Here is a 23,143-nt window from a genome sequence, read left to right as displayed (position 1 = left end):
TGAAATCTTTTACTGTTTCTACCAGCAATTATCTCTTGATTTTAAAATAAGATCACATGATGATGTAAAAGTTTAATGGTACTAAGGCTAATTCTCTTGTTGCGTTTAGTGTGGGCAACCCACACAGTTGATTCAGGTGCAGCAATAAAAGAAAAATAAACCAAAGTTAACTCTGCTTGAGTAATAGAGTTCCTGGACTTATTTTGATTATCGCCTTAAAAAGGTTACAGACCAGCCCCGGCCTGGCGGCTCAGTCGGTTGGAACGCTGTCTCCTACTCCAGAAGGCTGCGGTTTTGGTCCCCCGTTGGGTGTGAACGGGAGGCAACTGACAATTTCTCTCTCACATCAGTGTTTCTCTCTTCCCTTTTCTCTCTCTCTAAAATAAATAAACGTATCCTTGGGCGAGGATTTAAAAAAAAAGGAGATTGAGAATTTTTAAAAAAGTTATAGACCAATTGCGATCGGTAGTTCCATTTATTATTTTTGTAGATTATGCACAGCACCCCTTTAAAATCTCAGTCTGTTGTCCTCATGCTAAAAGGGGCGATTTCCTCTTCTGCTAGACCTCATTCAAGAAATAAAAGATATTTTGGTTCCATTAAAAAACAAATTGCTGCATATGCTTATACATTTTTAGATTTAAAGTACTATATGTTTATTTTAAAATGCAAACATTGAAGCCCTGGCTGGCGTAGCTTAGTGGATTGAGCGCGGGCTGCAAACCAAAGTGTCACAGGTTCGATTCCCAGCCAGGGTACATGCCTGGGTTGCAGGCCATGACCCCCAGCAACCGTACACTGATGTTTCTCTCTCTATCTATCTCCCTCCCTTCCCTTCCCTCTCTAAAAATAAATAAAATCTTTAAAAAAAAGTCAGTTCCTTTAAAAAAATAACATAAAATGCAAACATTGTAGAAACTCATAAAGTAATAATTTTCCTTTAAATAATTATTGTTATCCCCCCCCCCCCCATATGTGGGATTGTGTTTGGGATATTTTCTGCAATTTCCTTTTCCAAACTTAGAAAATCTTAAGACATCTTTTTCACTCAATATGTGTATATGTAAGTGTCATTCTTTTAGAAGGACCTGTGTGGTGTTTTTGTTGCACAGTGCTTGCTAGTTTATTTAACTCGTCCTTTATTGATGGGCATTTAGGTTGTTTCCAGGGTTTCAGTATTATAACAGTGCTGTAGAGAACACTTTTGAAACAGTGTCATTGCTTTCTTGTGCTAGTGTACTTGTAGGGTACATTTTTAAAAGTGAAATTGTTGGGTCAAAAAGTTTTTGCATTTAAAATTTAGATATTACTAATTTTTTAAAAGATTTATTTGTTTTTAGAGAGGGGAAGGGAGGGAGAGAAACATCAATGTGTAGTAGTTGCCTCTTGTGCACCCCCTACCAGGGACTTGGCAAGCAACCCAGGCTTGTGCCCTGACTGGGAATCGAACCGACAGCCCTTTGGTTCTCAAGCCGCTACTCATTCCATTGAGCCACACCAGCCAGGGCTAGATATTACTAATTTTACTTTTAAACATGTTATACCACTTTACATTCCCATCTATATTCTTACCCCATACTCTTACCAATATGTCTTGCCAATCGTTTTAAACTTGCAATTTGATGGGTGAAAAACACACAGCATAAATTTGGTCTCATGAATTGAGGTAGAGAACTTTTTAATATATTTATTGACCTTGTATTTTGTTGCGCGTGGGTCACCGGCCAGCAGTGACCACGGAACGCTGCAGATGGCTCGCCGAAAAACACGCGAGAAAAAACATATACACAGAGACAGACCAGTTTCTGTGGGGAAGTAGGGATGAAATGGCCACCCCCCCTAGTGGGGAGCGCCCCAATTTACCGCCCCAATTTACCGTCCATACCTGCTTTTATTGGGCTTATTTTGCATAATAATTCAGGTAAACTACAGTACTTATCAGGGGGAAGTAAGGAACTATAGAAAACAAGGAACTCTGCTGGTCTATTGAGTTGGGGGTCAAAGAGCTGTAAGACTTTGAGGAACAAACTAACTTCCTCCTTGGACCCCTCTCATTCAACTGAGAGCATTCTAAACAAAGAAGGTTTCACAGTAATTTACGTATTCTTCCTTAGGCCTGATCACCCGGGGAATCCGCCCTTTTCAGCACAGAGCTACACCACCCTATCATTGTTTCAGGCTTAGCTGGAGCAAGGGAACTAAGGCAATAAGGAGATTTTCTCCCAGACAATGAGAACTCAGGCTATGTCAAAGCCGAGGAGCGAGGGTCCATCACCCCCTTTTGCTGCAGCCCCCCAAATCCTTCTTTTGGGGGGGCCTCCCAAAGTGATCGTGCCTGGCTTAGGTCGTTCCCCCCGTGGGGAATCTTACCTGTCTTTGGCTAACCGACCAAGCTTTTTGGGGTTCAGTTATGAATAAAGCAGCAGAAGCAGCATTCCTACCAGGGAGATAAGCTTTTGTCTCCTTGCTGGCTTACGGTTCCAAGGGCGTTCCCTTAGCCTTAGCCTAGGTGGGGGTTTCAGCTTCTGATACCAGTCAGGGCAGTTCCCAACAGTATTTTTTTCTTTAAAAACCCTGTTCCTATTCTTTCTCCACTTTTGTTCCCTATCTGGTAGCTTTTTTTTCTTTTTAAGAGCTCTTCTATATTAAGGAAATTAATCCTTTGACTATCATGTATCGATAGTGTGACTATTTTTTAACTCATTATCTTTTGACTTTGCTTATGTGTGCCTTGCCACATTTATTTTTTATCTAATCACATGTATTATTGCTTTTAGATATCTTGTCATGCTTAGAAATCATCCAAGATAATGAAAAAGGAAAACTATTTTTTTACTTACAGTTTTTTAGATTCAAATATTTGATTCATTTAAAATTTATTTCGAATAATAAGTGAGTTAGGGATTTAATTTTATAATTTTTCAAAATGGCTAGCCAGTCATTTCACCATTATCTAGTAAATCTCCTTTTCTGTATGAATATTTGTGTACTGACCATTGTTTCTGGTTCAGATTCCATTTCCGTATGTTTATACAGACTAGACTAGCTGAGAATTTTGGGAGGTTTTCTGAGGTCAGTGGAGCAATAAAAGGTGATAGGTGGATTATACTATGTTACCTCCCTTTTTGTTTTAAAGATTGGTAACTTGCCTCTTTCAAGGCCTACTTCTCCTTTGAACAACAGAGGCGACCTCCGCAGGATTTTTGGATTGCTGGTATCTGTGGAGGGCGGGAGGGGGCTGGGATGACCTTCTAAGGCACAGTCACTGAGTGTTTTTAAGATGAGTTTGAACTTCAGGCAGTAAAAACCTGTTAGTGACAACCATGAGCTAATTCTGTACTTGCTGCAGGGAGACAAAGAAATGTGTTTCTTAAAAGAACTGAAGTGAAAAGATGGTTATTAGTCACTGCTTAGTACTCCTTAGTCATCTTTAGGAATTTAGCCACTATAAGGGGGCCTTGATTGTTTTAATTTTTACTTTTAACTTTTTTTTTTTTTTTAATGAATGTGCATGACCGAGGGGCAGAAGGTGCCTAGTTTTCCTTCACGTGCTCAGTTACTTCCTGGGCATGTGACTGTGGGCAAGACTCAGTCTCTTCACCTTTAAAATGGAAATGAAGCCAACCCTCTTGTTTACCTGCTGGATTGTTATACAGAATAAATGAGATGATGCACGATAAATAGTTAATGAATGTTGAAATTTGTAGCAGGTGTAACGAGGATGAGGATTTAGAAATTCGGGTTCCATGGTGACCCCGAAAAGAGAAGAGCTGTATGAACAGGTTGGGAATGAATTGCTAGTGAGAAGGTGAAGACGGGAAGTGTATTAATGTTAACCTTTTGAAGAACTTCCGGACTGTTTTTCAAAGCACTGCGTTATTTTATATTCCCGCCAGGAACGTAGGAGTGTTTAATTTCTCCATGTCTGGCCAGTACTTGTCCTACCCCTTACAAAACTGTTTCCTTTGTACCAAGCTGGTACCACTCTTAATAGCTGTCATTGTTACGAGTGTTGACAAATGCTTCTAGTTGTGGTGCAGAAGAGCTGCCACATCCTGCTCCCCGGAATAACACTTGCATGAGTTTCTTGCATGTGCAAGTCCCGCACCCCCCCCACCCCCCCGCCGCCCACCCAGCTCTATTGATATAAGTGACACATAACATTCCATAATTTTAATATGCACAATGGCCATCACTTGTTATGTGTGTTTGGTTATAGCTCTCCTAGTGAGTAGGAAGTGATGTTTCATTGTGGTTTTGACTTGCATTTGCCTGATGACCTGTGATGTTGAGCATCTTTTCAGGTGGTATTGGCTATTTGAATTAACTTTTTTGAAAAGATGTATGTTCAGATACTTTGCCCATATTTAAATTGGATATTTGTCTTTTTATATTGAGGTGTAAGAGTTCTTTATATATTGTGGGTACGAGTTCCTGATCAGATTTGCAAATGTTTTTTTTCCTGATTTTGTAGCTTGTCTTTTTATTTTCTTGATGATACCCTGTTCTTTGCAGCAAAACAATTTCTTTCTAAAAATTTTAAAGTCCAGTTTATCTATTTCTTTAATATTGCTTGTGAGTTCTGTTAGTCCCTGTTGCAGGATCCATTCAGAGGGTCTAACTTCCTATGCTGTCAGAATTGTCTTATCATATCATATGATTAATGCAATTGTAATTACTGTGTGTTTGTATATATATAGAAGTCTTGTTTTTTCTACTTAGCATTTTTTGTATAAATTTCTTTCTATGTATATTACTCATGCTTCATTTTTAAGAGCTGTCAGGTTTCGTGGTTGTACTGTAGTTTTCACAGTCATCCGTTTTTGCTTGTCTTCCAACTCCATGGTTTAAACAGTGCTGGTAGGTGGCTGTATCTCCTCCATCAGCCTAACAGTTACATTTTTTTTTTCCTTAGGCAGGGTTGACATAAAGCAGTTGATAGCAAAGAAGAAACAGTTGACGGCAGAGGCAGAGGTAAGTACCTCCCTCTTCCAGAAACAGGAATGTAGAGTGTTAGGGTAAAGACTTGTGTTTGGTACATTTTTAATGCCGAATTGCTTAGATAATTACTTGCCGCCCTTGTGAGCTGACATTGCCCTGCTGTGGACCAGGAACGCAAGGTCTGCCACCTTGTCATCCTACCTGAGGACCAGGTTGCCCTTTTCTCTGCTGGCCCATCCAGCACTGTCACTTTCCTGACTCTTACCAGCAAAACTTGGTTTTAGTGAACCATATCAGAATTGAATTTCTGTACGAATATCAAAGTGCTTTGTGAAAGTAGCAAGGATCATAGAAATAACAGGCTTCCGGTCAACGTGGAATCTGAATCTAGAAACAATGTGTCAGGAAAGTAGATGAAATATCAACTCAAAAACAGCAGCGTGGGGCCCTTCCAAGCCAGGCGAACAGCTCTGCATGTCAGAACTGAGCAGCACCCCCAGGAAATGCTGGAGGACAAAGAGCTATTTTTAAAAATTTATAATCAAATACTGTGTGCTCGAGTGTAAGTTGACTTCACATCCAAGGCAGCCTCCGTTTTTTTTTCTGAGAACGTTACTTCCAGAATTTATTGGCCAAATGAACCTCCAAATATCCAATGTTGTAGATGAAATAGCCCTATTTCTATCTACTAATTTAGTTATATGTGCATGCATGCACAAATGCATTTATTTGGAATAACAGATTTAGATATTTATAGCATCCTATTTGAATGGGGGTCTTGGACCCAATTTTAACATGAGGACGTGGGTTCCCTCCACACCAATGAGCGATTCTGGGATGCTGGCAAGGGTGCCGTCCCAGAAATTCAACTGAATTCTGATACTGTCTACCTGGAGATAAAAATCTGATTCTGCAGGTAAAAAGGGGCTTAATCCCACAAGATTGCCTTCCCCTTCCAGGTAACCTCAAAGCAAGGCTAGGTTACTTGTGCTTCTGACATCTGGCTGCAGATTGGAGGTTCTGACGACCCCCTCCAGCTCAACGCTAGTCACAAGTTCAGACAGTCATCTGTACATCTGACCCACTGGCTATAAATCAGATTCCTTGGAGCTGATGAATTTGCCAGAATGGCTCTCAGAACTCAGGAAAACCTGTTTACTCACTAGATTATGGATTTATTACAAAGGATGAGAGTCACAGCCAGATGAAGAAGAGGTACTCGGGGAGAGGTCCTGAGCAAAGGAGGCTCTTTCCCCAGGCAGCCTGGGGCCTGGTGGGTGGGAGCATGTGGTTCTGCAGCACGTAGAACTAACCAGCGGGCCTCCTGGGTTTTGCTGGAGCTGCAGGGGTGGGACTGGAGGCTCCAAACAAACCCCTGATCCAGTGACTTTCAACCTTTCGTCTCACGGCACACGTAAACTAATTACTAAAAATGTGTGGCATGCCAGAAAGTACATATTTTTGCTTATCTCACCAAAAAAAGGGTGTAATTTTGATTCATTCATATCAGGTGGCTGTTGCTGTGTTGACTATTGTCATTTTTTTATTTGACAATCTAAGTGAAAGGTCGTCAGTACCCCTGACTAAACAGTCAGGAATTGCATGTTTTAAAAGTTCCCACAGCACACCGGTTGAAAATCGCTACTCTAATCGTGATTGGTTCTCCTGGCAGCCCAGTTGTCACTCATTATCACTGGACAGGTTCCCACTAATTTCTAAAGTGAGAATATTGGCCTAGCTGGGGCTCCAAAGTCCCCTTCGGCAATAGCATGCTGTGTCGTCATTGTGCGGCTGACTTACACCTCAGCTGCTGGTGCACTCTTGCCCGCTGTGAAGGGGAGGGGCAGTCTGGAGGCCTTACTGGGGAGCTCTTCCAGCGCCACAGAACAGGAGTTGTTCGGTGAAATACAGTGTGTCTAGCTACAGGTGAGTTCAGATAGGCAATAAATAGCTTTTTAGTCTTCATGCAGTATTCGAGATGGACTACAAAGGTTATGTGCTGTTTATTCAATTTAACTGGGTGTGCTTATGTTTTTATTTGCTACATCTGGCAACATACAGAGAACTGAAAATTTAGGTATGTAGATAGAGGAGCTCATAGCACGTAGAGCTGTGAGGAAGGTTGTCAGGCAGCGAGCAAGCTCTTCAGCCCGAAGGGAAGAAGACAGAGAGAGAGGTTGTGCCATTGGTGGGCTGACATTAGTGGGTTAAACTCCTTGAATCTCTGAAGGTCACTCTGGGGCTGAATGCTTTCATAAAAATGTTTTAAGGCCTGAATTAACAAAAGCCCTGGTGCTAGTGGGGTCACAGGATGTTGTGTAACCCTGCGCCATGACCTTGTGAAATCCTCAGAGTTGTGTTGTAACAAGACTTATGAGACCTTGGAACAGTCCAAGGGAGTCATTTCTCATGATTAAGTCCCAACCAACTTACGTTAACAGGTAAATCAGCTTTGTTTTAACATTACGTTATTTCAGGGTTTTGTTTTGTTTTTTTTTCTGGTTGCAAATAACAGAAACTCACTTTGGCTCATGTAAGCATATTTGATATCAGTGTGTCTCAGAATCCTGGGAGAAGCCAGGCACTCAGACTTTGGAAAAGGAAAGGACTTTAGGAGCAAGAGTTCAGATAGTTCTGAACCCTTCCGTTAACGAGGCCTCCAGCCACTCGGCCCGAGCTCGGAGTGTCAGGTTCTGAGCGGGAGAACCGGGTGTTTGCAGGAAGGGCAGGGCTCACACCGTTTCCAGAGAGAAGTGGCAGTGGAGAGAAGAGAAAAGGGAGTGTCTTTATTACCAGTGTTTGTAGCACTTTTATTAATGTACACAGTTTTATAGAGGAAATGTTAGGTATAATGTGAAAATTTAAAGGATGAAAAATTCCTATTTCTACTTCTTAAAAATACATATTTGTTGCAACATATTTCGTTCGCACTTGTACAGCATTTCCAGCCCTGTTTCTCCAGCCGTCAGTGGGCAAACTGCAGTGAGCAAGATGCTGACGGCGCGTCTGCAAGCCGGGACTTCCTCTCACAGCTGGTCACTCACTCGGGCAGCCTCTTCTGCACGCGTTTTTGGATAGGGTCAGTCTGTCTGATTTACTGGCAGACTCCTGGAGAGAGAAGTCTAAGTGTTTTCTGCCCAGAAAGTCTTACTATTTGTTCACTGCTAGGAATAACTGCTTTCTGGTTCCTGTGTTGAACCCGTAGAGAAGTGAAGGAGGTAGGTACAGATGATGAGAAGCAGCATAGTAAACATTTGCATGGTTAATCTGCCTAAGTAGATTAAGATAAATGTGCTTCAGCTCATTAGACTGGTAAAAATGTTGTAGTCTAATTTAAGTTGGGAGACAGCCAGTATGAATTTTATTTTAAATAAAAAGGGATCGTATATAATTCAGAGCTCTAATCTCATTAGTTTCTGCTTTATCTTGAACCTTTGGCTTCCTCTATTAAGGATTGTGCAATAATTATGCTTAATACTTATTGCCAAACAAGTTTTCTTTTTCTTTTCGATATGGAGGAGCTTATTACCATGCACTATTTAGGACTGTTTAAGTCTCTTCTATATCAGTTCTTTCAAATGAAATGTTTGGAAAGGAACTAAGCTAAATAACACCTTACCTTTTATGAGGTAACTTGCCATTTTCAGGCTACATGTGTATCATTAACTTTGGGGGGGGTTGCTGTTCTGCCTTATGGTGCTAATTATGTAGAAAATATTTCAGATAAAGTACAGTGGAAAACAGTATAATGTAGTGTGAACTCCTGAGGTCGTAGATCAGGGTTCTGATCCTGGTTGTAGAGGTTACGAGTTCTGTGACCTTGGGCAGGTCACAACACTTGACTTGTTCAAGCCTAGATCTCCCATAGGTAAGAGGAATTACACTGCCTACTTCAAAGGTTCTTTTAAGACTAAAACTAATATATAACAGCCCCCAAGACAGCATCTAGCATATAGCAGCCATTCAATAAATAATAGCCATTACCAATGATAAAAACAAGTGGATTTTAGTTCCCTTCCTTTTGTAGCTTCTAGAAAGAAATCAGAGTTGGGTGGTTTTTTAAGGTGACTCCTGCCTGCTTTATAACAGACACTGAATAAGCTCGCAGTGGTGTGGATAGGCGTTTAGGGGCCAGGGGTTGGTTTCAAAAGCTGTTTGGAAACATATTTAACACCCACAGTCTTTCCAGGTGCTTTGCAGAGAGCTGGGTGTACCGTGATTAACAAACAGATATGGTGTTTAAAGTCAGGTGGGAGAGGCAGACTTGAAGACACCAAAAAATAGAGATACATAGAAATTGGAACTGTTTTAAGTGTGCTGAAGGGAAAGAGCAAGGCGCAGTGACTCCGGGGTGATTGGTTAGAGGGAGGCCTCTCTGGAGGAGTCAGTTTAGTGTCAGGCCCACACACTGTGTTGTTACCCGTTCCGATGTGTCACCTGCGTTGCCCAAAAAGGTCAGGTTTCTGGCTCCGAGCCACTGCGAGGTTAAAGGGTTCTCTGTGCAGAGCCAGGCAGTGACTCAGAGAGACGAGCGACTCACGGGTGGCGGCCCGGCCTTGTGGGGCCAGAGCCTGCGTTTCCCCGTGTGTTTCTCCTGGCAGCCTGCTTCTCGGTCTTTGCCACACCTTGTGCCTTGGAAAGGGTGTTTTTATCTGTCCATAAATGACCCTGCTCTTTTCTCACTTTAAGATTCATTCCAAAATAATCTATCTCTGCTTGGAACCCTTTGTAGAAGACTTATCTTTCTAAAATGCAAGTCTGAACGTGTTTATAAACCTTGAGTTTATTAAAGCAGCGGTTTCCAGGTGCCCTTAGGGTACAATGAAAACTTACTGAAACGGCTCACAGGTCCGCCCTGATCTAGTCCCCCGCCCCCGTTCGCCTGGCTTCACCGCGGGTCCCCGGGCCGGACTTCCCCGGGTGTCCCAGCCACAGGGTCTTCGCTTCGGGGCGGCTGTTCCCTGTTTTAGAGTCTGAGAAGTTACCCATTTTGGCTACTTTTTCTAAAAAAAATGGGATTTCTTTGAGTTCTAAAATATAATAATTCTGTTTAACAGGTTATCTAAGCAGCTGCTTTTCTAGTTTCTAGTTAACTGCTTGCCGTCCTTCTTCTGTTGTCCCTCCGTCCATCTGCCACGGGCTGGGTGGCGTGAACAGAGATGAGACTGGGAGGATGAGCAGGTTGGAAAGGCTGTCACCTTCCACCTCCTTTTCGGGTTACTGATAAAGATCGGACATTACTCAGATCTATTGTGACCGCATGCGGAATTTCTAATCAAGGCCAGTTTGGTACTGTAGGAGGACTCGGGGGGGGGGGGGGGGGGGGGGTGGCCGGAGGGGAGCGTTTCCCGCGCTGTCTTTTCCGAGTCCCCTCTTCCCTCCCGTCACACTCTGAGTGTGGATCCGCGGAAGGAGGCGGCTGAGGAAACTGCCTGGTGTCGCGGCGGTGTCCTTCCTTGTCCCCCACCCGCACCCGAATCCCTCTGAGAAGAAAGGCATTAAAAAAGGAGCGTCAGGCACCTAGTTAGTATAATGCTATGTACAGGAGTGTGGTGGATTTAAGTAGTTATCTTTTAATAGTAATGGCACTGGATGGCAGAATTGGCTTCCACTGCAGTTTTATCGTACACTATTTTGTTTCTATTGTTAGAGGCTGGCTCCGACTGAGTGGGGAGGAGTTGGAGCCACAAATATCCGTAGAGTGATAACTGTATCAAGTACTGTGCTTTGTGTTTTAGCAGCATTTTTCCTTTTTGTTTTGAGCTTTTTAAAAAGTGCACACAACAGTTTAGCAAATTAGATGTTATTTGTCTCAATTCCGCACAGATATAACGGCTCAGATGAGTGGAATAGCTTGCATCAGGCCACACGCAAGTGGTGGAGGCAGAATTTGCACCCAGGTCTGCCTGGCTGAAAACTCTTATTTCTTTTACTCCTTTATTATTAGCACTAAAGGCATCCTTTTCCTTATTGTTGTACTAGCTCAAGTATGGATTTATGGACTACTCACCCATGACTTTCACTGCAGGAGAAAATGACATGAATTCATACTTAGATGGGGACCTTTTAGCTCACCATACCCAAGCAGTGTTCCACACCGCGGTATCAGAGGTTGGAGCCAGAGATGGGTGGGAGGTTGTGAAAGTTACCAAGGAGACATCGGTTACCACCTTGTTCTAGTCCTCATGCTGTTGAAGTGCCTGTGGTTTTTATTTGTCTGCGTTCTCATTTGGTTCTATTATCACTGTCAGCTGTTCTGTGTGGCATTTGCTGCACAATTAATGATACAAGGAGCCCTGTGAGGGCAGGCGCCTGTGTCTTGCTCACCATCATGGGTGCTGGGGAAGAGAAGTGCCCCTTGGGGTCCGAGTCTCTTCAGTCCCTGCGATCTGACAGTGAGTTGGGGTAACAAGGTATACTCTGGTTTGTGGGATGGCTGTGAAAGAAGAAAAGGTAGGCATTCTAGAGTGGGAGGGGACGTGAAAGGAATAGGAGGAAGGTGGCAAGAACAGGGTACAATTGATAAGAACGATGAGGGTAAGGAGAATGCTGTAGGTTTTCTTAGTACGTGACTAGAAGTTCCGAGTGCGACCTTGGAAAGCGTGGCACAGGCTCACTTGCGGGCAGCCTGTCAAGAAGGCACAGGCCGTGTGCCGTGAGGGGCAGACTGCTGTCTTCACCCTGGGTTGGGTGGGTTAGTTCCTGATTGTAGCAGCCTTTAGTGAACATTCACTGTGGTTTGTTTGTTTTTTCCCATGGTCCTGGTCTACTTGACCCGATACTCAAGTTGGGACGGAGGCGGGTTCCAGAGTCCGAGGAGTCCCAGCTGCAAAAAGAGGCTGGCCTCCCTTTGCCACGTCCCAAGGCTCCCGGCTTCGCTGTCACTGTTGAGTGAAGCATCATGGGCCGACGGATAGGAGTACGGGGTGAAGTGTTAAGACCTTACGTGGTTTAGACACCCTCCTGACCTCCCTTCTTATCACCCCTTTGCTCCACCCGTGAAGGCTTGCCTGTTGCTATTTATGGCGCGTGCCAAGGGGGTTCCTGCTTCAGGGCTTCGTACCCCCATGCTGCTTTCTTCGCAGATTCTCTGTTCCACAGAGACCCTCCGGCTTTGGCCCACTTCACCCCTTCACATCGTCCCTGTCGTCTCATCTTCAGGCTTGCCCTGCCCTCTCTATGAGCAATACTCCCGCCTCCTTAATGTCTTTGCATGCTGCCACCTGGCCTGCCTCGTGTCCTGCAAACCCCGGGTGCCCGGGGACTCGGCTCTGTGCCTTGTCGTGCCTCCCGCGCCCCCAGCAGCTTTCAGCCCAGCCCTGAGCGGGACGGACGCGCCGCCTCCCTTCTCTCCGGTGCGCTCCCACACCCACACGGGGCAGCTTTGTGGCTGGGAAAGCCCTGTCTGCGCTACTCCGTCCACTTCTAGAGATTAAATGAGAAAAGAACCTTTTTCCTTTATGTCATTTTGCGGGGGCCGGGGGGTAGTTGTGTTTGGTTAGGGAAACATCCTATTGAAAAATTTCAAAATGAAGAGGGATAGATAATTGAAACGAAACAAGCAGCCGGAATGAAAATAAAGTACTATTAGATAACCTTAACCTGAAAAAATCTTTTTCTTTTTGAAAAAGTAATTTTATAGAAACCATTTTTTTTCCAGGGAACATACTTCTGTACTTTGTCCTTAAAACCAGACTACAACATTTACATTTTCTGTTTTGACTTTCTACTTTGCTCTCTCTCTGCTTCTTATCATACTGTCTCCTCCTGCCATTTTTCACTTAAAATTAATTGTGTTCTTCAAGGTTTCAGCTCAGTTCCCAACTCAAAAAGACATTTCCAATCATCTCATCCTTGTTTCTGTGTTGGCTGAACTACTATATGTTGTTTAAGGTTTCACTGACGGTTATATTGTCTGTGAAACTCCTGTGTATTATTTACTGGTGCACATCTTGTGTTTCCCCATCTCTGCCGGCTGTCTGGTGAGAGGTGGGACCTCAGTGTATTCTCACCGGCCCCAGAAGGCATTTGGGAACTGTGAGAGACAGAGCAGTTTGAAAGGCCTCATGTGTAGTGTCACTAGGTACATCGATATTTTTTGGCTTTATTTTTAAAGGTCATGGTCAAACGCTTATAATAGAATCTAGAAAACGCTACTTCAGGTATTTTAGGTTTAGCCTAAGTAATTTACTTAAAGGAAAGAGGAATTTTTTGCGTTGAAGAATTAGTAACACTTCGTTTTCTTTTACATGGATGAGTCCTGACAATTTAAAAATAGCAACATTTATAATTTGAGCATCCACAGTAGGTGGGCTGTTATATATAATCTGAAGAAATATTGTTTTTGCCTCATACTTTTCAAAAACTGTATGTTAAAAATAGCCTGGGATGAAAATGTATAAGAATTTTATATTATGAAAATATGTTTAGGGTTAGGTAAGCATAAAGTTATGGAGGTAGGAATGGACATTGTGTAAATGTCGGTAATGTACAGAAATGACATAATCTAAAATATAAACAGTGGGTACTTGGGTGAAGGGATGCTTGAGGAGAAAGGGGACTTAAAATAATGCTCATACTGATTTTTACTTTTTGTTGTTTTCCGGATAAAAATTTGAAGAGGAAAAAAAATAGACTGTCATCTTTGTCATTTTCTGTTGTTTTGGTTTTGTATATTATTTGTAGTTCCTTTAGTAGGCGATTACTTTGTTATCTTGATTTATGCTTAAAATGGTATTTTAAAAGACACAGAAATCATTTTTCTTTTACTCCTGTGAACTCACCTAAAATGGATTTCTTTGACCCAGCTCTCTTTAAGAGAACCTTTGAGAAAAATGTTAATAACCCACAAGCATGTGTTCTAAGATTTGTTTTAAAATTTTAGGAGTTAAAGCCATATTTTATGAAGGAAGTTGGCACTCACTTTGACGATTTTGTGAGCAGTCTCATTGAAAAATCAGCATCATTGGACAGTGGTGGATGCACTCTCACGACCTTTTCTGTCCTCGAGGGCGAGAACAACTACAGAGCTAAGTACGTGTGAGGGCGAGTTTCTTTCTCTGCAGGCGTCTGCTCTGGTACGGCGCGGTGGCCAGGACGCGGACGGCGGTACGGGTGCCTGGGCCCACACCCTGGCACCCCTGGTCGTCAGCTGTGTGTGGCTTCGGGCAAATTATTGACCACTGGAAGGGCGGCTGTCTTCATCTTAATATATGGATTATAATATACTATATATTATTATATATTATATATTAATAAATATATTATAAATAATATATTATAAAATGCACATACTTCAGACTCTGATGGAACTTCGGTGCTTTTCATTTAAGCCCAGCTGAGACCCTGTGAGGTGGGCACTATAACTCTCTGCCTGTTACAGATGAGGAAACCGAAGCTCAGAGCAGTGCAGTGTTGTCCAGTATTCCACAGCGGGGATTTGAACCCAGAGCCCCCGAGTCCCTGCTCTTCACCACATTGTCACACTGCTTCTCAGTTGCGCTCTATGTAATCGTTGTTATAAAGTGTGTTAGTATGCATTCATCTCATTGGTCAGTCGTCCAGAGCACGGAGGGAAGGCTGTCGAAGGCCAGTGTGTGCTGATTGGCCATCCTGTGCTTTCCGTGGTTTTATGCTCCTGTGGTCTCTGTCCCGCCTGTCCTGGAGGACAGTTCTTAACCAGACACCGTCAACGGAAGTGCCCGTGGTACTGCCGAAGGCCCCAAAGAAGATGACCATCCTAGATGCTAACAGATTTCAGGAGCTGGCGGCAGCCTTTAAGATCGGGAGGTTTTGGGGATTGTCAGAAGTCCTTTGACATCACAGAGGGTATCATAAATATCAGTGCATTTCTGAGGACAGATCAGTAACTGTGTGTGAACTGGAATACGTATGGCCGGGGGCTTGTCTGTGTCCTTAGGGGGAGAAGCAAGAGTGCGTGTCTGTGTGACGTCAGGACCTCGAGCCCCTGAGTTAGGTGTGCCTCATAGCTCATGCCCCCTCCCCAGGCGGGCCTGTGCCCACCTCCTCAGCACTGGTCAGGGGGGCAAATGAGGTGACGTGTATGGAATGCTGATCCCAGGGCCTGGCTCCCGGGAGAGGCAGTTCATTAATTCTACCTGCTGTACTTGGTGATAGTCTTGCTCTCATTCTTAGGTTTAAATTTCTTGTAACACTTAAAGTACTTAGATTTTGTTTTAATTTTTGCTCTTCCCAGAGATCTGAGAGCACCTCCAGAATATGGAAAGATTTTTGTTTCAAGGCGATCCCTCTTAGAGTAAGTATTTTTAATGCTTTTGTTAATTATTAGTTTGAATTTAAAAACACTATTCTTTGTTGGAATCACTGCTTTATGTGTGCATGTTTAGTTACTTTATTCTGTCTGTATTCATAGAAATCATTCGTTTCCATACTTCACTGTGTCTCTTGCTCTTTCTTTCTGATCTCCTGACTCTGCAAATAGTTCCAGGAGCTGTTAGGAATCAGACTGGTTCCCTGTCCTTTGGTAAACTCCTTAAAGTTGTGCTGCAGAGAACTGGTCACCCAAAGCACTAGAACAGAGTTTTCTATTTAGGTAAACCAGTTCAAGAGAGTTTTGGTGTTGCTGCCTTCTTGTATATTGATTTTTTTTTAATTATTTTTTATTCTCACTGGAGGACATGTTTGGGGAGGGGGACAGGGAGGGAAAAAGAGGGAGAGAAGCATCAATGTTAGAGAGAAACATCGATTGGTTACCTCTCACATGCACCTCAACCAGGACAGAACCTGCAACGTAGGTGTGTGCCCTGACCAGGAATTGAATCTGTGGCCTTTTGGTTTATGGCCAAACCAAAAGCAGTGGAGCGTTGGGCTATGCTCCAACCAACTGGGCCACACCTGCCAGGGCTTGATATATTAGTTTTTTTCATCTATTCTTTGGCTAGCCAGCTTAGAGATTTGATGGTTTTATCAGACTTAGTTATTTTAAACCCTTATTGTGTAGGTTTTATTTTAAAAAATCAGGCATTGGAAATTGTGGTGACATCATTTGTGAACTGAAAATGAAAGGTTCACTTTGAGTATGTAATTAATACTTTTTCTGTAATGTTCTCTGAGTAGATCATTCATTCATTCTTTCATTCCATTAGAATACTGCTGTAATTTAACCTGCATTAGTGTGGGTCACCTGAAATAGTTGGCTGGTGACTCTTAAGTGATTAATCTGCTTTTCTTTTAAAATGCTTTGTATGGCTCTGACTGGTGTAGCTCAGTGGATTGATTGCCGGCCTGTGAACCAGAGGATTGCTGGTGCCATTCCCAGTCAGGGCCCATGCCTGGGTTGTTGGCCAGGTTCTTGGTTGGGGGCATGCGAGAGACAACCACACATCCATGTTTCTCTCCCTCTCTTTCTCCCTTCCTTCCCCTCTCTCTATAAAATAAATAAATAAAATCTTAAAAAAAAAAGATTAAAAAAAGACTTGTAGGATGGTAGTTGATTATCATCAATATTATACAAATGCAATCTTAACATCTTGGACATAGACATGGAGTGGAATGTAAGAATGGGATTTTCCAAAAAGTTTTTTAGCATTTGAAATAAACGGTTTCTGTGTTCCCTGTTTTCAGTGAATGGGCTTTTGCCTACCTTCAAAAACAGAGGCTTCTGGGTAGGTTTTCAAAAACATGCAAAAGAAGCATTATCATTTTATCAGAAAGAGGCTTGTCCTAAGCTCTTCCATTAAGTTACCTTGTTCCTGTCATTGACTGTCTCTACCGCAGATTTACCGTTCTGTGATTGCTATTTGAGAGGTTTTTGGAGGGTGGATTAAGGATCTTCCAGACCTCTTCGAAGTCTTTGATATATGGTGTTTTACAGTCAAGTAACAGATTGTTTGTTTTATTTGTTTGAACTACATTTGCAGTGAGCTGTTCGAGGTGGACCACATCAGAACAATATATCACATGTTCATTGCCCTCCTCATTCTCTTTGCCCTCAGCACACTTGTGGTAGATTACATTGACGAAGGAAGGTAAGATAAGAAGGGTGGCTGGCTGGTTGACTCAAGGGGTGCTGGGAGTTTTCACTATATGGAAATTTTGGTTGAGGGTGATTGGGTCAAATTTCCTTCAGAAAATTCCAAAGCAGCTGATTTGAGGTTGAGGTTCCTCTCTCGTAAAAAATACAACTAAGAAGAAAATTAGAAGTTTCATTACTTTTATTTTTAAAATGGTCTATTTGAAGAGACTATAATTAGTAGTTTCTAGGCAATTTTCCTAAATGGGAGAATTTTTTATATATGACATCAACTTTTCTACTATGGTATACATTTCAGGTTGGTACTAAAAATAAGTAGCTTATTAGAATTTAACATTTAAGAAACATTTAATATAAAAATCAAATTGTAACTATAAAAAATGACAGTGTAGGAATCATACATTGAATTGTATGCTTTATTAGAAAATTAAATTTTGAGATAATGTTATATTGATTCTTGAATTATACCTCTTCTGAAAAATCTTTTGTACCCAACAGTGATTGCTATTTGAATACTTTACATTTAAACATTAACTTTACCATAGAATATTTTAGAGTTTAAAATGTGTTAATGCGAGAATCTAACCTTTGAGAAGTTCTAAGTCTTACCACTTTAGTTACCTTGGGGGTTCCGTGGTCAAAGACTGCGTGAGCCCGGGGCTTTGAGAGAGCTGCTCGGAGTGCACCGCGGAGCAGAGTCCCTCGGGCCGTCTCCGTCCGGCACGACTCCGTGACTTCAGCGCACTCGTGTTGCTGGGCTTCCTACAGTTGGGTTTTGGGCCTGAAAGTTTTGAATTCTGTGAATCAATGCATATTTTAAAAAACGTGCTTTTGTGTCTTTCCTCTGTGCTTTTCCCCCCCAGGCTGGTGCTTGAGTTCAGTCTCATGTCTTACGCTTTTGGCCGGTTCCCTGTCGTCCTGTCCACGTGGTTGGCCATGTTCTTGAGTGTGCTCTCAGTGCCCTATTTCGTCTTCCAGCGCTGGGCCAGGGGCTACAGGGAGAGCGCTTACCCCATGGTCCACACTCTCTTCCACGGCTTGCTGTTCATCGCCTTCCAGTTTGTGGTTCTGGGGTTTGGGCCCACATACGTTGTGTTAGCATATAAGCTGCCCCCGGCCTCCCGCTGCATTGTGATATTCGAACAGGTGAGGTTCTGCGTGTGGCCCAGTGCCATGCTGTGCTCATTAAAACAACTGTTACAGCAACGCTAATATTGTCATTATCCTAAGCATGTAATATTGAGATTCTGTTATTTTTAGTAGTTTCAGTTGGATAAATTCCTATATATTCCTTTTGCTATTGTCTAAAATTAAAATGTTAAACTAGTTCATCTCATCTCATGAATGTGTTCTAGCTCCAGTGTTCTCTGACTTCGCATAATCGGAATCATGTTGGACTCTCCTGGATGAGTTCAGATTCTGTTCTTAAATACTCCTCGTGGTAGTTACCTGTGCTGTGAAGTATTTTTGTAATTAAAAACCCTTTGAAATGTCAGATTCATTGTGTCATATAACTGTTCCCATCTAAAGAACAAATTTATTTTGTTCATGCTCCCCTCAGATTTTCTTGTGTCGGCTGTCGTGTGCTGTGTTTAACTGATGGGAAGGACCGTGACAGGAGACTTTCTTTAAATAGGCTTTTAATTTCTTTATTTTTAATATACCTGTGATAGCACTGTTAGATGCAAAATAATACGTCAGTATTACATCCTTCTTCAGAGGTTTTTCATTTGCTTTATTCCATAAAAGTGGATTTGCGTTGGCATGTGCAATATTAAAACATCCTTTATTTGACTATAATCTAGTGTTCTGGAACTGCTTATATGAGAGAAGACAAGAATAGAAAATCATTTTTTTCTCCCTCTCCCCTTCTTTTTTAGATCCGTTTTATAATGAAGGCCCATTCATTTTTCAGAGAAAATGTGCCTCGGGTGCTAAGTTCAGCTAAGGAGAAATCAAGTATGTGGTTCTATTACATCAAAGGATTATTCGTATGGTAGTTCAGCCTTTGGTGTTTCCTGGGATGGCATATTACATTTTGCAGAATTGTGTTTGATTTTAAATATATAGGATCCACATCAGTTTGGAAGACCGTGTCAGTATTTCCTGATTGCTTCTGTTTTGCCTGGGTACCTACTTTTTAGAAACACGGATCATCAGTCACTTGTAGGTCTGGGTAGTTTTTATAGAATGATAATATACTCATTGTGCCCATGTGTGCTTATTACTCTTAGGACTGCTGCTTAAAGCTCTAGGAGTTTTCTGTAAGTCACAGGAATAACATAGTGTAGAGGGATTGCTCTGTTATTATCAGAATAGGAAGTCTTCATTTGGGGAGGTCATTTTTTTTTTGCTTCCCTGTTCTGGTCTTCCTTGCCTTCCCTTTTTAGTGTTGCTGAGAGCTCCTGACCTAAGCACCGTTTTCCTTCCCAGGCACCGTCCCAGTGCCCACGGTTAACCAGTACCTGTACTTCTTGTTCGCACCCACCCTCATCTACCGGGACAGCTATCCCAGGTAACGGCACCACCGAGAGGTGCAGAGCTGGGGAGCAGCTGAACTGTAGGGTTGGGGGTGGGGAGCAGGTGGGCAGGGAGGGGCCCACTCACTTAGGGCTCCAGAGAGCAGAGAGTGTGTTTTCATTTCCTTGCTGCCTGGGGAGCCCCGAATGGTGATTCTGGCAATCTCACTTGCTCACAGTTATTCGTGACAGAATTATACAAGCACTTGTTATGTGAAAAACAGTGTTCTGTGTGGGCAAATACTGTGAGGATTTTCATTAAAGATCAGTTTTTTACTTTATCTAGAAAACTCACTTTGTTGCTTCCTTTTGTAGGACCCCCACTATAAGATGGGGTTATGTTGTTACGCAGTTTGCACAGGTAAGTTTTTCCCCCCCACTGCCTAAGGTTTGGTGGTTGGTGGGAGTGGAGAATTTGAGTTCATCACAGTAATTTAATCTATTTAAAGTATTGGTAAATGCGTGTCTGTGGGGAGCTTTAGAGCACTTCCTGAAGTTTTAAAATTATTCCCAGTATAGTGAATGGTGTTTGCTTTGCCAGCATCAAAAACAATTTTCTTCCCTAAAAGAATTTATTTTAACTAAGGTAATTCCATTTGGTTACTTCAGTCGGCATCTACATTAATTTCCCTCTCCCCTCCTGTTTTTATAGTTTTGCATATATACGTGGGTGGGTGTGGTCTGACACTCCTCCCCCCAGCTCTTCCCCACCCCTTACCAGAACCAAATCACAGAAGATTTCATTTCAAATTCTTGTCTCAATCACTACCCTCTTACGAGATAAATCCTTTTGCTGTGGATTCATGTAGCAGGAAAAGCAGGTTCTAAGAGTCTGATCTTTTCAAAATGCCGTTCGGTCAAGGTCTGGGAAAAGGGGTGGTGGAAACGGGGCGCGGAGTGATACCCGAAGGCGCAGCGCGGCGGTCCTATGCTGCCCCGCTGTCAAAGGAAAAGACGTAAACGTGAGGGGTCCCGTGTATCTGCTGCTTAAGGGAAATCGCCGGCTTCCCTCGTCAGGCCGTCGTTCTGATCCCCTGTGCTGTTGCAGGTTTTCGGCTGCTTGTTTTACTTGTACTACATCTACGAAAGGCTCTGCGCCCCCTTGTTTCGGAACATCAAGCAGGAGCCCTTCAGCGCTCGCGTTCTGGTCCTCTGTATATTTAACTCCATGTTGCCAGGTAATGTGGTTGCTCTTGAATTTGGCCACTCACTAAACCGCAAGGGAAATAGAAAGCTGTTGTACCTTTGATTTACCTGCTTTTCACTGTGAACTCATCTGCGTGTCTGTACCCATTTCGATCTTTCCACAAATGCGGTATATTTCAGTCTTGGGCCCATTTTTTCACTGGTCGTCTGGCCTTCACTCAAGCTGCTTTCTCTGACCAGATAGTGCATATTTGTGCTTTATTTCCCCATCATCTTGCTCCCAATCCAGCCAGGCCACTGAAATGGCCTTTGATAAAATCACTAGAAATTTCCTGGTTCTGAATCCAGCGGGTGCTGTAGCCCCGACTGGTCTCCATGAAGCACTGGCTGTTGTCGACCACGTCTTAAAACCCCCCCTTGCCACTGTTCTTACTCTTCTGCCTCTCCATCCGCTCCTCAGTCTTACCACTTCTCCTGACTTGCTTCATCCCCTGCTACATTTCAGGTGCTGATGACACAGCCGTTACCAGACGTACTCTCTGCTCTCTGGAAGCTTGCGGTCTAAATATATACACCATTTTCTTTACTTTTTTACATTCCTCTACTGATTAAATGTTAGTAACATTTTCCACGATCACCCGCTCTCTTCCTTCTCTCTCTGGTTGCTTGCCAAGATTTACTCCAGTAAATTTGTCATCTGTCCCTCTAAGAGTGTATATGTCACATATTCGTGTGACATATCTTCCTCGCTAGGCTACAAATTCCGTGAGATCAAGGATTGTGTCTTACAGCTACTCAGCCAGTCATCACATGTCTCCCACGTTGTCTACTCCATAGCAGATGCTCTGTAACTGTTGTTTGAATTAATAAGTGAATGAAAGGGGTGGGCATGTAAACGGGTATTTTACATCATAGTGTAATGCATACTACATAAGGAGGATAGACAAAGTGCTGATTAACTTTGTCTCATACTGGAGATGACACTCAACGTTAGTACTGGAGATAAGGAGGCATTGGCCTGGCGGAGAAGTGGTGGAAAGGAGCTTGCAGGTAGTGGGATGGACGCAGAGGCATGGACTGACTTTAGAATGGCCGAAGTCCGGTTGGGGCGGAGTTGGAGATAAGTACTCTTTTCACTATGGACGTTTAGGCCTGGATAATTCTTTGTTTCGGGGGACTTTGCGCCTTGAGTTGTGACAACCAAAAATGTCTCCAGAGGTGCCAGATGTCCCTTGGGAGGTGGGAGACGGAATCTCCCCCAGTGTTAAACTGGTGTAGAGGAGTGTGTGAGGGCCACGTTAGCAAGGGCCTTGGGTATCAAGTTAAGCCGTACATCTAGGCATTTCTATTAGAAACAGGTTGGGTTATTTGTCATCTGTAAAACCCATTTGGAAGGAAGTTACTTTATAAAATTAAAATAATTTACAAAGAACACTGTCATCTCTGGAATGGGTAAGCTGGAATAATAGTTTTTATTTTAGCTAAACAGGTGATGACATAATTGATGCCTACGTGGAAAGACTCAATGCTGTCCGTTTTATTTTAGGTGTGCTGGCACAGTTCCTTGTTTTTTTTTCCTTTTTGCACTGTTGGCTCAATGCCTTTGCTGAGATGTTACGCTTTGGCGACAGAATGTTTTATAAGGTAATATATACTTAAACTCACTTTTCTTTTCATACTTCATTGTGTCCTCATCAGGTATTTGAGCACTGTTGGCTTCTACCTTTTTAACATGCACATTGTGAAATTCTCTCTTTCCCACCACGTTTTACCAATACTAAGTTTGCAATTCTGGTATCAGTGTAATTATTCAAGCCTTCTCTTTCGCCTCAAAGCCCCCCCCTTTCACGTGGTTTTCCCTGGAGCCTGCATTAGTGATCACTGTAGGAAAGCGTGTGTCCAGAGTGGTTAAGAGATTTTAATGACTATTTACTCCCTTGAAATAGGCTGTCTGGTATTGTACGAGTAATTTTAGCAAATTATTCCACTTTAGGTTGCTGAAGGAAGGAAATAACTTTGTCCTCTTTTATATTTGAAAGGCTTTAGTTCTGCTTAAAATAGTATTCTTTACTTCCAAATTTGGAATTAAGCTTTGGATTAGCGCCCAGGTCTAGAGTTTTGTTGGTTTGTTGTGGTGGTGTCAACACTTTAAGCCTACCGCTCCTTTCTCAAAGAGAGGGGCATGGGTGTGTGTCAGACGTCTGAGCCCATTGGTCTCATCTCACGGTGGGGAGGGAGCAACATACACAGAAAGGAGCAGCGGGGTTTGGAGGCAGCCACCTCCTGGCTCACTCCTTGGACAGCTTAAGTTTTTCTGTTCGACGCCAGCAGACAGCTCTTTAATGTGAGCCTGCTACCGCAGTCCGTGTGGCCTTAGAATTCTCTCATTGCGCTGTAGCAAGGGAGGGAGGATTTATGGATTGCTATTTAAAGGAACACTAGGTTTAACCATTGTGTATGTTCTTTGTCTTCCACTATAACTCGTCTTAATGAGACAAAGTGAACCTAGGGAATTCGTCATCTA

General features: G+C 42.8%; 1 protein-coding gene across 2 annotated transcripts in view; it reads left to right on the top strand.

The window, feature by feature from the left end:
- Positions 1-23,143, top strand: part of SOAT1 (sterol O-acyltransferase 1) — a 50,065-nt gene that overhangs the window by 20,778 nt on the left and 6,144 nt on the right. For both annotated transcript variants that reach the window (XM_028530685.2, XM_036015397.1), the window contains exons 3-12: positions 4,916-4,974; positions 13,826-13,974; positions 15,158-15,217; positions 16,842-16,949; positions 17,818-18,100; positions 18,835-18,913; positions 19,388-19,469; positions 19,789-19,834; positions 20,522-20,651; positions 22,166-22,263. In XM_028530685.2, the coding sequence (XP_028386486.1) occupies positions 4,916-4,974; positions 13,826-13,974; positions 15,158-15,217; positions 16,842-16,949; positions 17,818-18,100; positions 18,835-18,913; positions 19,388-19,469; positions 19,789-19,834; positions 20,522-20,651; positions 22,166-22,263 (1,094 nt within the window). The remainder of the gene's footprint in view (positions 1-4,915; positions 4,975-13,825; positions 13,975-15,157; positions 15,218-16,841; positions 16,950-17,817; positions 18,101-18,834; positions 18,914-19,387; positions 19,470-19,788; positions 19,835-20,521; positions 20,652-22,165; positions 22,264-23,143) is intronic.

This window comes from Phyllostomus discolor, chromosome 14, assembly GCF_004126475.2.
Source record: "Phyllostomus discolor isolate MPI-MPIP mPhyDis1 chromosome 14, mPhyDis1.pri.v3, whole genome shotgun sequence".
NCBI classification, from domain to species: domain Eukaryota; kingdom Metazoa; phylum Chordata; class Mammalia; order Chiroptera; family Phyllostomidae; genus Phyllostomus; species Phyllostomus discolor.
The sequence above is the reverse complement of the archived record's forward strand: the minus strand, read 5'-3'. Positions and strand labels throughout refer to the sequence as shown.